This window comes from Pelobates fuscus, chromosome 4, assembly GCF_036172605.1.
Source record: "Pelobates fuscus isolate aPelFus1 chromosome 4, aPelFus1.pri, whole genome shotgun sequence".
Taxonomy (NCBI): domain Eukaryota; kingdom Metazoa; phylum Chordata; class Amphibia; order Anura; family Pelobatidae; genus Pelobates; species Pelobates fuscus.
In genome coordinates, this window is record NC_086320.1 from 126,543,803 (window position 1) to 126,556,957 (window position 13,155).

At 40.3% G+C, this 13,155-nt stretch overlaps 1 protein-coding gene across 5 annotated transcripts in view; it reads left to right on the top strand.

Moving 5' to 3' along the window:
* CEP192 (centrosomal protein 192) overlaps positions 1-13,155 on the top strand; it is a 109,957-nt gene that overhangs the window by 34,510 nt on the left and 62,292 nt on the right. For all 5 annotated transcript variants that reach the window (XM_063451603.1, XM_063451600.1, XM_063451602.1 and 2 more), the window contains 6 exons: positions 2,974-3,140; positions 5,237-5,326; positions 6,692-6,794; positions 6,902-7,042; positions 7,613-7,765; positions 12,808-12,872. In XM_063451603.1, coding sequence (XP_063307673.1) covers positions 2,974-3,140; positions 5,237-5,326; positions 6,692-6,794; positions 6,902-7,042; positions 7,613-7,765; positions 12,808-12,872 — 719 coding nt within the window. The remainder of the gene's footprint in view (positions 1-2,973; positions 3,141-5,236; positions 5,327-6,691; positions 6,795-6,901; positions 7,043-7,612; positions 7,766-12,807; positions 12,873-13,155) is intronic.

Consider the following 13,155-nt stretch of genomic DNA (forward strand, 5'->3'; position numbering starts at 1 on the left):
CCAGTCCAACCAAAGAATACAGAAAATTCATCAACCTATTCAGAACCCCAGAGGAAAGTTTTTGCTCCATCAGAGAAGCAATGAGTTTGCTGGGTCTTTTCACAGCCTCAATTCCAGCAGTCAATTGGGTAAAGGCCAGAATGAGACCTCTTCAAATATTTTAAGCTTCTGGAACAAACAAATAAACAGTTTATACATGCCTATGAAATGCAACAGTCATGCCCTGAAGAGGTTTTTCTCTGGTGGACCTCGTCACATTTCCTGCAATCAGGCCTTTCTTTCCAAATTAAGTCGTTCAAAATTTTAACGACAGACGCCTCAGGTCTCGGTTGGGGTGCTCATATGGGAGAAAAGAAGAAATAAGGAATTTGGCTAGTGAAAGATTTAAGAAGTTCATCGAACTACAAAGATCTGAACGCTGTCTGGCTGGCTCTCGTTGCCTTTCAGAATTAGATCCAGAATCAACATGTCCAGATCAGGTTGGACAGTTCTACAACAGTAACATATATCAACAAACAAGGAGGAAAATCTATGTTCCAGAATCATGCTGTGGTCAGAGTTTCACCTTCTGTCTATTTCCGCAATACACAAAAAATAAGCATTCAACATTTTGGCAGACGCCCTAAGTCGTCAACATCTAAAACAAGCATATTGGTCTCTTTCTTCCCAGATCTTCAGTCAAATAACAACAAAGAAATTTGGTTATCCAGAAATAAACCTGATGACTTCAAGAAAACAAGATGATTTGCATCTTTGAACCCTTCAGACAGGCCAGAGGTCATAGACACCCTTTCTATTCCATGGAATTTCGGCCTAGATTAAAGGGTTTGTCTCCTGAAGTTACTGAGATTTTTGATGTCTGGGAAGATTCTTTAGTCGAAGATTTATTTCAGAATATGGAAGAAATTTTGTTTTTGGTGTATTAGGATCAAAGAAAATCCCATAGCCGCTTCCATTCCAAACATCCTTACGTTCTTTCAAATGGGCTTTGCGAAAGGATTGAAACACACTCCAGGTCCAAATTTCGGCTATCTGTTTCTTCTCATTCAGATGTTTGACTTCGAATATTGTAATCACCAGGTTTTTCAAAGCTTTGTCTCATTTGGTTCCTACCACCAGGGAAACCTTTCCACCATGGGATCTTAATTTGGTTTTATCAGCGCTCTGCGAACCTCTGTTTGAACCTATAGAAAAGTCTTTTCTCTCAAGGTTTTATCATTAAAGACTTTATGGTGGCAATTACCTCGGCAAAAAGATTGGGAGAACGTCAAGCCCTTAATTCAGCTTTTCCTTTTTTAGTTTTCCATCAGGACAAAGTGGTTTTAAAGCTGGATCCTTCTTTTGTTCCCAAGGTTTGTTCTTAGTCTAACATCAAGAAATAAATTTACCACCTTTTTGCCAACCGCCTTCTAATGCCTTAAAAGTCAAATTCCACTGCCTGGATGTTAAGAGATCTTTGCTCCAGTACTGAGAAAATACAAGGTCCTTTAGGAAAACTAACATACTTTTTTTTATCTTGTTTAATGGTCCTAGAAAAGGGTTTTATGGCATCTAAAGGCTCTCTGGCCAGATGGTTAAAGGACTCCATTCATTTGGCATATTCATCATCTAGCATTTCCCTACCTATCTCCGTTAACGCTCATTCTACCAGAGCTATGTCCACTTCTTGGGCTCTTCAGCTATTCCGTCTCAAATTTGTTCTGCAGCCACGTGGTCATCTCTTCACACATTTGCTAAACATTACAAATTAGACATACTGGCCTCGGAAGACGCAACTTTTGGGCGCAAGGTGTTGCAAGCAGTTGAGATGAGTCCCGCCCTTAGGGGATTGCTTTGGTTATCCCTGTTTTAAAGCACTGCCTCTAATCTGAAGGGAAAAGCATACATTTTTACGTACCGTAAATTTTATTTTTCCTGAAGATTAGAGGCAGTGCTCACTTTCCCTGATTTTCTAATAAACTTAATTTTGCAGTTATCCGGCTTTTGTATTTTCTGGGGTTCTTTATAGTTCCAAATGTAATTTGAGGGAGGTACTTAAACATTTTTTGGGTTTGCCTGTCTGTTTTTTTTCCCTCCAGATCCCTGTTTTAAAGCACTGCCTCTAATCTTCAGGAAAAAGACATTAACGCTAAGTAAAATATTTATGCTTTTTCAGTTAAACATCAAGTTTCGCATTGTATTGTCAGGAAAACGTTTGTATTCTTGACACTATAGTGTTCCTTTAACATACACAATTGTATCTACATTTCTGAGTGCATGTTATCTGATGTGTAACAACTGCATATGAGGCAAATAATTAACTAACACATACACATCTCTGATATCCTGTCTTAAAGCTGTGTTAAAATGGCAGCCTTTTGGGAAAGTAACCTGTAAAATAAGGGGAAGTGGACAGTTTTTTTTTGTGTGGAGAAATACTCATTTAGAGCGGTTGTGAGTAGGGTAGGATTTTATTTGTGAAATAGGCAAATTTGACACATTTGTGATTATTCCTTAAAGTGTGAATTGTCAGGATTTTAATGGGAATTCAAAAATAATTTCAGATAGCAAGCCAAAATAGGCAAATTTGAAGTATAGCTGACATTTCTCCAAGAATGGCCAAACTTGAAATATTCTGCAAGTCGGCTATGCTTCCTGTCTGGCCACTGTGTCCTTTTGAAGTTCCATTAGTTTAATCATTTTTAATGAACCTGCCAGTATCAGAAAATGAAATCAGTGGGTAGTTTCACTACAACACAAAGTTCACAATCCGCCAGAATGATGGAATTTTGATAGAGAATTTTCACTGCATTATTTCCCACCAGTACGTCTCCACCCCCCCATCCCATTTCCTCTTGTAAGGTTGAGCCCCATAGAGTAGTCCACACCAACATGAAATTGTACTAAAATATTATAATTTTAAACAGTGACACTAATGAAACTTTTTTTTTTTCTTCCCAACCTGGAAACTGGTGACTATTTTCTATCTTCTAGATGACAAGTTTAGTCTTGGAGATGGCAGTAGTGGAAGTGATGATGAGGGGACAACTTTACGGAACTCTGTAGCACAGTCTACTGAGCTCTGGGAAGCAGATTTTGTTAGAAGAAATGTAGCTGGTGCAGAAAGTGGGAAGCTTACTCAGGTTCTGCCCACAAAGCAGGTGCGTAATATTGCTGTCTTTTTAATTTAGTATCTTTTTGAACCTATATTTTGGTTTAAAGCAACACTTCAAGCACCATAACCACTACAGCGAGCTTTAAAGGTTATAATGCCAAGTGTCTTACTCCCATCCCATATAGGTAGCCAAACTGATTAAAAATAGTTTGACTTCTCACCTGGGCCCCACTCCATGCTTCCATGACTTCCAACTGAGTACTGGAAGCTCAATGCAGAGCTTAATTCCTTGGTTCAAAATTATCTGCTGAAACTCTTTGCCAATGTTTTGTCCCTGCGTTGCAGGGCTTAGCTTTCGGATTGCACACTTCCAACTCTATATCTGACGTAGTTTAGTGACACTGCGCCAAGTGTCCTCATTTATAAATAACAAAACTCCCATTGCTCATAGGTAGCAGAATTGGGTATTTTTATCTACAAGGTGTAAACAAAACCTTGAAAATTATCTGTGTGTTAGCTTAAAAAAAACTTTAAATTAGTGTTTATTGTGCAGGTAACCTTCATTGGTTTGACTTTGTTCTCATTTATGGTCTTCATTAGAGGACAATTTTGGGCACCAAAACCACTTCATGTTATATCAAGTGTTTACTTTTGAACAATTTAACACTTAAAAGGAGTCCTTCACGTGCTGTCTTGGTTTCCTCTCCTCTGGCTGCTTACAGATGCATTCTCGAGCAGCAATGATGGGCTGCAAGTGTCATCTGACTCAACCGATCACTCGGTGTGCATAGTGAAGAAAGCTACTGAATTGTTCAGAAGCTATGCTCACTATGGATGGCAAGTGAAAGGATCAGTCAGTTGTCACTCAGCCTCTCATGGTTGTCCAAGCAAATGCTTCTGCAATTGCAAGTAACCAATTTAGAAGAAGGCAAACCGGCAGCTGCGGTTTTGAAATGAAGTTTTAAACAATTCCAAAATAGATTAATACTTGAAGATATGAAGTGGTTTTGGTGCCCAGAATGGTCCTTTTAAGTGTAATCATTTTAAAATTAAAACCCCTGCACTAGGGGTTTGTTTAATTTTTTGTTTTGTTTTTAATTAATTTTTTTAGATAAGTAAGCACATATGATCACCTTCCCTTCTTGGAGCTCATTTACAAACTTGTGGTTAAATAGCTGACATAAGTTTTCTCTGTTCGCAACCAGCAGCACGAAGCTGCTATAAATGATCACTTTCTGATCTTGGTGCTAAATAATCTGCCACTACAAATACCAACCACTTGCATATTTGTAGGAGGCTTATAAAGTACCGAAACACAAACCATGACAATGTGCTCTGCACCATTCGTTGTCAGTAGCAGCAGTCTAGTAAGCTTCAAGAGAGGTATGGAACAAGACTTTTTGTTTCAATAGCATGAGTAGACATATCACTGTTGACTTCTTCACACTAGGCCAGAGGCTGGTGTTAAAGCTGCACGGTCACCCCTCTCCCCTGAAAAATTAGTATTTCATGAAAATAGAATATTTTAAATAATCATTATGACTGTGTTGGAATTTCACTGAAGAGACCCAGTCAAGAGATATACAGAGACAAAGTAGGGGCTACTTTATCTCTGTATTTTTCCTATGCCTGACACTGGGCAGAGCTACCACTATCAAGAAGTGTCATGACCCCCAGCCATCAATGCAGGAAATTGGCTCTCTATGGAGTGTCTCGCAGGATCCTCCATAGACCTCAATGCACGAGAGTACAGCAGTAATCTCTGCTTCTGTTGCAGAAGAGGACCAGCCAGAGGAAAAGGCTGCGCTTGCGAGAGACAGGTGCAGGTAATATCACCTTCACCTTCCAAGTCCAAGTACCAGACCACCAGCTGCGATGTGACTGGCGGATCTTTGTGAATTCTGCTACTCGTTAACAATAACGAATGGCAAGGAAAGGGGCATAAGCATTTGACTCGGTTGCCTCTGTAAATCTGTCATAAGTGGTTTGTGCTCAACATATATTTTCTCTTTTAATATGGAAAACTGCTTGAGTTATTAAATTGAGTGGATTGTACACGTTTCACTTACATTATAATTAAAAGGCAAATGTTGTGTTTAGATTTGGCTGAATCTGTTTTTGAAACATGTCTTAAACTTCTAGCTAATGGAAGATCGGAAAGAACCGGTTGGTAATGGTGCAGCATTAAAAGAAAGTAAACTAAACCATTCTCAGCTTGATGTCTTGAAGCAAGTAAGTAAAGTGTTATGGGTTTTGTTTTTTAATATTGTTAAAATGTTTTACTTGGATTGAAACAGGTATTTTAAAAATAAATTTATAAAACATTTACTTTCTATACAACCTCCATTCAGGATAACACCTGCACGATCATTAGTTTTTCATTAGTCCTTCAAATCAGCAAATCAACAAAATGTGTTCATATTTTAAAGGAACTATTCGCTAAACAGGTCACCCTCATTTTATTTTTGTATGTGCATTTGTTGCATTGTCTAAATTGCATTGTCTAAATTACATTGTAGTTGCATAAATGGTTTAAATGGGTAGTCGAGATATTCTAAACCATGCAGAATTGTCAAATTGGTTAACACTGTTGTGGCGCTGCTGACCTCTTTTCTGGAACTGTTTGTCAAAAAGAAAAAAAGGTAAATTTTGTACCCTCTGTCGAACTTTCTTTACCTGTGGCACAGTTCAACCTGTTTCTGTTTACATGCTTGGTGTTTTTTTATTTTTTTTTTGTATGTATGTATGTATGTATGTATGTATGTATGTATGTCTCCAAAAAGTAAACGAGCACTCAATGGTTTTGAAAGTGAAAAAAAAATGTGTATGCAGTTGCATATACAGATCAACGTTTTGGCCGACAAACCGGCCTCTATGAAATCAAAAAGGAAGAGTGCCAGGATTTACTACTAATTTTTATATAAATGTGTGAGAGAGAAACCAGGGGACTTCACTGACCTGAACATGCATAAATTGGGTGCTGCTGGGGGCCAGTTTATACAGTACACATAATCAGCGAACTCATTTATCCACTAAACAGCAACTTCAATGTTGACAGAATTATTTTTTTTTTTCTTTAGGCAAAACTAATGGGGGTTTAGTTACATTATATAATCATACATTGCATAAGCCTGCCACAACGTCAATGTACCCCATCTTTGGCAGGTCCTACTCTAACAGCCTAATGTCTGTCAACATTGAAGTTGCTGTTTAGTGGATAAGTGAGTACGCGGGATCTTGTGAAATATATATTCTAGTTAATACAATGTTAAACAAAAATCTGAACACCAATCAAGCCATAAGATGTTTAATGTTTTAAGGGAGATATTTACCTACCCTTGATCTGCTTAAAATTTTTCAGTAAAATATCAAAGTACATATCAAAAGGTATGCTCCTTTAAGCACCGGTCTATTGATTTTTGAATTAATTGTAGTTGTTTATTTAAATGACAAATTTACCTAGTAAGTTGACACTTACTCAAGTTCAGCCACTAAGTAAAGGACATTAAGATACGTATAATTTTGTAAACTTAACTCTGCAGTTCATGCAGTATTGATGAAATTCTTATTTATTTATTTTTTCCTTTTTGTAATCAGGGATTGATGGAGGATGGCAATTTATTACAGAATTCTGTTGAGGGAAAGAAACTAGATTCTTTTTATTTTGAAAATGGAAACATCTCAAGCAAATATACTCACGGTAAATTATGTTTGAATTTAAAGATTTCTGTGTAATGGACATGATCTTTTAAGTATCTATCTTTTCAAATAAGGCGAAACTTTACAGATAAGGCTTACTTTCATCAGATGCTGGAGTCAATAGATTGTCCGATCCCTTTTTCTCTTCGTGTCAAGAGAACCAGGGCTGCCCAGATACACCAGCAATGTGGAAGTCTATGCAGGAACAGCCATTTTCATGGTGCTTAGGACAATCTGGGAATGAGGGAGGTAAAATGTTAATATCATAAACCATTTAAAATGTTCTGTACACCTGAAAACCTGCATGGTGAAATTTTCTAAAGTAGTCCAACTGTTTAGTAAAGGTTTGACTTCTTATCTGTGATAGGCACTGCTCCCTGCCTAGTCTCACCCTCTAGGAGAGCCCTATGCTTCTAGGAGCTTCGGTTAGCTTTCCAGGCGCTATGCCGTGGCAAGCCACTGAACTTGGCTCAAGTAGAGAACATGTAGCTGAGAGGAGGCTGCAGTAGAGGGAGAAAGCAGCAACTAATAAACCCTAACTAAGAAATAAAACCGTTGCCAAACAGTTTGCAAAAATTAGGTGGTGCCAGAGCGCTAACTGTTATGCACACCCATTTCATTTTTACTGGTGATGTCATCCATGCAGCTAAAGCATGTATGTATTGTAAAATGTGATATGCATTGGCTGGCACTTGAGTGGTGACCAGGACACTGTGGTAGGATAAATTGATTTCCCCAGATTAGAAGATCTGACAGGTACATGGAAAATTACAGTTAGAAGTGATATATATATTTTTTTTATAACTATACATTTTTCAGGTGGAAGCCCTTCGCAAAGTGTAGTTTACCAAAATGAAGATGGTAAATGGGTGACAGATCTTGCGTACTATAGATCCTTCGATGGTGAGGATAATGGAAAATTCTCTCAAACTAGTGGAGACCTAATAAATGAAAGCAATTTTGTTGCTGGAAGTAAGTAACACCTACTCTTAGGAATTATTAAGAATTTCTTCATTGATTGTAGTTTAAAATGGTGCTGAGATGGCATGTAGTTTGCCAAAAGGTATGTTTTATGCATATTTTCCTTTCAGATTAGAGGCAGTGCTTACACCATAGGGATATCCAATCTGGAGGGAAAAACAGGCAGGCAAATCTCCAAACATTTTAACCCCTCCCCTAATTACCTCCTTTCCAATAAGTAGCAGCTCCTCCTGATCATCCCCAGTTCTTTGCCTGCCTTCGGCAGGGGAGGTTATGCAGGAAGGTTCTCCAGGAAGCAGGTGAGAAGGGCTGAGGCTCGGGAGGCTCTGCTTCCTTGATGTTCGGGTAAGTAGCGTTTAACACGCCGGACGGCGTGGTCCCGCAGAATTTATTCCGTCTCTTGCCGTGCCAGGTGCCGGTCTGACGAAGGACGCAGGCGTGCGTCGGCTGGGAGGTCCTGTCGGTGGAACGCACACACAGGTTGCGTTGCGTTCCACCAGGGAGTCGCAGAGCGCTATGCACATGCGCAATGCGAACCTGGATTCAGGCGCCAAATTTGAACTGGGCGTTTTTGTTTGGTTACAGGACTTAAAAGGAGCATCCCCAGCAGCAACCTCTGTTTGCCAGGAGCTCTCAGAACGGTTTGCAATGTGTGTTTCTCACCTGCCCTCCAACACACTCTCGGGCCATTTAAGGTAAGACTGATTAAGTTTTTATTTAAATGGTTCTAGCCTGAATCTTTAGGGAAAAATTTTGTTTATTTTCCCTTGTTTGTTTCTGTTCCCAGTATATAATCCTGAAAATTTGGATAAAGTTGCTGAGAAGGGGAAATGTACATCTAGCCAAGCATTTAATGTGCTCTGTGTGTGGCCATCTTATGCCAGATGGTTGTAAAAAGAAAACTTTGCTCTGTGTGTTCAAAGAAGCTTCAGAGGAAGCACAAAGAACAGTAATGTCCACTTTATCAGCTGTTGCAACAAAGTATGCAGCGAACAGTTGTGGATATGTGGTCAGCAGCATTACAGACAATCCAGGCTTCGGTTGCCCAGGATTCTCAGCTTGTAATACATGCTAACAAAAAGCCTAAGGGAAGTTCCGATTCTAGTTTGGAACTAGTGGTTCTGAGTATGGCGATAATTCAGCAGTGCCTCATCAAATGAGGTATCTGCATTCCCAGTAGAATCCATTTGGGGAATTGATTAAAGAAGTGCAGTTGCATTTGAACTTGAAGAATCAGGGTAAAAGTCCTATAGGTTTCTTTTTCACCCACAGATTGGGGTATTGATTTAAAAGAATGGAAAATTCCCAGGTCACATGCTGTTTATTGGCTAGACAGTTTTTATTTCTCTCTTTCCATAGAAGCGGTACTAGACTGTATGCTGGATACTGTCCCTGTAGTGGGCGTTCCTATTGCTCAAATAGGTAAGAAAACTACATTACCAATTGGAGTTTCAAGCGGCCTCAAGGAGGTCATGGTTGAACGCATGGACTCCTCCTTAAAGATGTTGTTCATCTCTTCGGCAGCTCAAGCTAAAGCTTGATTACGGGGTCATCCGTTGCCAAGGCCCATATTTCTTTGGTTGGAAGAACTAGAAAAGGAAGACCCGTTATAGCTATTATAAAATATCAGTATGGCATCTGATTTTTAGTGGATGCCTCTGCAGAAAGCCTGAAATTATCGGCCAAGAATATAGGTATTTCAACAGTCGCCAGAAGAGCACTTTGGCTTAGAAATTGGTCAGCAGATGCGACACCTGATAGTTCACACAGTGAATTATCTTTTGAACCTGGAAGACTTTTCGGTTCAAAGCTGGATGAGTTGTTGAAACAGGTGAAGGAAGGAAGGAATGCTTTACCAGTATCGTATGGGAAGCAGTTAGAAGCCGTAACGCACACTTCCCTCATTTAGAAGTTCCTCTCTTAGAAACTATTTCAAGGATCAACAGAAAGAGCCTTTGATTATAGGAAGAAGTATCGACTCTGTTACTAAAAGAGTGGTGGAAGAAGTTCCTCTAAAGGAAGACATCAAGGCACCTATTCAAGACTTTTCTTGGTGCCAAAACCAGATGGTTCGTTCGGACCTATCCTAGACCTAAAGGCCGTAAACAAACGGATTATCATAAAGAAATTCCTCATGGAAACAGTAAAGTCGGCTGCTCTGCTTATGCACCCATAAAATTGGTTTGCTTCCCTGGATTTGAAAGATGCCTATCTTCATGTACCCATAGCAGAATCCAGCAAAAGTTTTCTACGGATGCGGTGTGCTGCCAATTGGTAACCATACATTACCAATTCAGAGCACTACCTTTCGGCCTGGCATCAGCGCCCAGAGTATTCACATAGCTTCGAGTAGTAGTTCAAGCTTTCTAAGAAGTATGGGCATCGTTGTCATTCCATATTTGGACGACTGGCTGTTGTTTGCAGAGTCCCAAGTTCAACTACAGTTAGACCTGGGGACAGCCATCAAATCGCTGGATAAGCATGGCTGGCTAATAGATTTCAACATATCGGAACTAGTGCCAGTTCAAAGGATCCAGTTCTTGGGTCTATTTTTGGATTCTATCGCGATGAAGTTATTCTTGCCAGAGGGGAAGATACTAAAAGATCAAGCGGTTAATCCGGAATCTCTGAGAAAAAAGTATGTTTTCAATCAGAGATGCCAGGTGCTTGCTGGGTCTGTTTACAGCCTCAATCCCGGCAGTCGCTTGGGCAATAGCCAGAATGAGACCTCTACAAAGTTACATTCTGCAGGTCTGGTATCGACAGGAACTCTGCCTAGATAGGCTGATGAGGTTTAACGATCTAATTTTGAAAAGTCTGCAGTGGTGGACATTTTCTCGATTCCTCCACGAGGGTCTGTCTTTCCGGATGAAGTCCTTTACTATCATATCAACAGACGCCTCTGCGCTGGGCTGGGGGGCCCATCTGGAAGACGTATAGAAGCAGGGGTCCTGGCAAGAGAAGGATATGAGAAGTTCCTCGAACTTCAGGGAATTAAAGGCCGTATGGATGGCACTCTTGGCGTTTCAGTTTCTCATCAAAGTTCAACATATTCGAATTCGTTCAGACAATCGAACGACAGTGGCATATTTGAACATACAGGGAGGAAAGTTCAATGTGGTGGCAGATGCCCTGAGCAGGCATCATTTGAAACAAGCAGTTTGGTCCCTGTCATGCAGAACTTTCAAGTTCAGCACAGTCCGCTTCGGTGTTCCGGAGATAGACCTGATGGCACCCAGAGTGAACAGGAAGACAAGACGTTTTGCATCCCTAACTCCAGCAGACAGGCCGGATTTCATAGATGCCCTGTCATTACCATGGAAGTTCAACCTGGCATATATCTTCCCGCCAGTAGTGATTATTCCCAGAATACTTCAAAAAAGTAAGGCTGGGAAAGGTAAGTATTATCCTAATCCGTCCAGGGTGGCCAAGAAGTAGTTGGTTCTCGGTTCTCCTGAACTTTCCGGGGGCCACCTTTTGGAAGCTTCCTCTTTTCAGGAGTAATTCTAGAGGACGCCATGGTGCCTCTTCCGGCCCTTCGGAGATTCCGATTGACGGCCTGGTTTCTGGACTCCAGATTTAGAGTGTAAAGGTCTGGATCCTGAAGTTATAAAAATTTTTTTTTTGGCATCTACTTCAAGGTTCTACGTTAGGATTTGGAAGTTTCAGCGATGTTGTAGGTCTGAAGTCAAACCTGTTTCCGCGTCCATCCAGAAGATTCTATGCTTCCTTCAGATGAGATTGGCAAAGGTCTTAAACCTGCTTCATTTAGTTTACATGTTTCTGCTATCGGTTTCTTCTCCCTCAGATGTTTCACCTCGAATTTTCTGATTTCAAGGTTCTTCAGAGCTCTGACATGTTTGGTGCCCTTTGTTAGGGAAACCTGTCCTCCCTGGGATCTGAATTTGGTCCTTTCCGCGCTTTGAGTACCGCCTGTTGAACCATTGGAAGAAGTTCCCTGAAGATGTTTTCTTTGGATACCGTTTTCCTTTGATGGCTATTCGTCAGCTAAAAGAGTATGTGAGCTCCGGGCGCTTCGGGAGTATTTTCCCTTTTTGGTTTTCATCAGGACAAGGAGGTTCTGAAGCTCGATCCTTCAGGTATCACTAAAGTTTTTTCTGTTGCCAATGTCAACCGAGAAGTGGTTTTGCCGACCTTGTGTCGGAATCCGTCTAATGCCTTGGTAAGTAATTTTCTCTGCTTAGACGTAACGATAGGTCTTTGGCAATATCTAAAGCTACGGAATCCTTCCGTTAGGATATCGGTATGTTTGTCTTGTTCATAGGCACACAGAAAGGTATGTTGGTTTCGCAGAGTTCTCTGGCTAGATGACTGAAGGATTGTATTCTGTTATCTTATTCTAAGAGTGGCTCGGAATTTGCAGGCCCTATAAAGGAACATTCTACTAGAGCTGTTTCGCCGTCAGATCTCTGCGTGCAGCTACTTCTCCGTCTCGAATTTGTTCAGCTGCTAATCGGTCCTCTCTCCATACGTTCTCAGGACACTACAAGTGGGACATACTGGCCTCGGAGTATGCAGCTTTTGGGCGCAGGGTGCTTCAAGCAGTAGTGAACTGAAACCCGCCCTCAGGATCTGCTTTATTATATCCCTATGGTGTAAGCACTGCCTCTAATCTGAAAGGAAAAACATAAATTTTACTTACCGAAAATTTCTTTTTCCTGAAGATTAGAGGCAGTGCTACAATTCCCGCCCCTTTTTCTAATAAACTAAGTAATTTTGCAGCTATTTGGCTTATGTATTGTCTGGGGATGATCAGGAGGAGCTGCTACTTATTGGAAAGGAGGTAATTAGGGGAGGGGTTAAAATGTTTGGAGATTTGCCTGCCTGTTTTTCCCTCCAGATTGGATATCCCTATGGTGTAAGCACTGCCTCTAATCTTCAGGAAAAAGAAATTTTCGGTAAGTAAAATTTATGTTTTTTAGTTCATTGGCAATATGAAACCTACCGTGCTATGGAAAATAAACTGTAAAGTCTTAATATTCTCTGATTTCATTGTTACTTCTTTGTTTTAGGTGATGCTTTAGCCATGATTGAGGAAGATCAGCAGGAATTTGAAAAAGAACACAGATTTATTCAGGTAAACAGGAGCACATTAGCAATATCAATTTCATTTCTCTTTGGACAGCAGTGATAGGCTGAGCTGACGAGCTAATCCTGTTAGTGCTAAAACCAAATAATTCTCAATCCTGATCAACTTTAAAGGTAAAGAAACTTTCAAAACCTATGTAGCATTTTGGATAATTGAAGTAATCCACTAACAAACAGGATTGAAGGGAAGACACAGGAAAAGTTAAAGCACATTCTACATGAGCGGTGACTACAGAAAAGACACTGCATTCACCAGAGCACATCCGCAAATC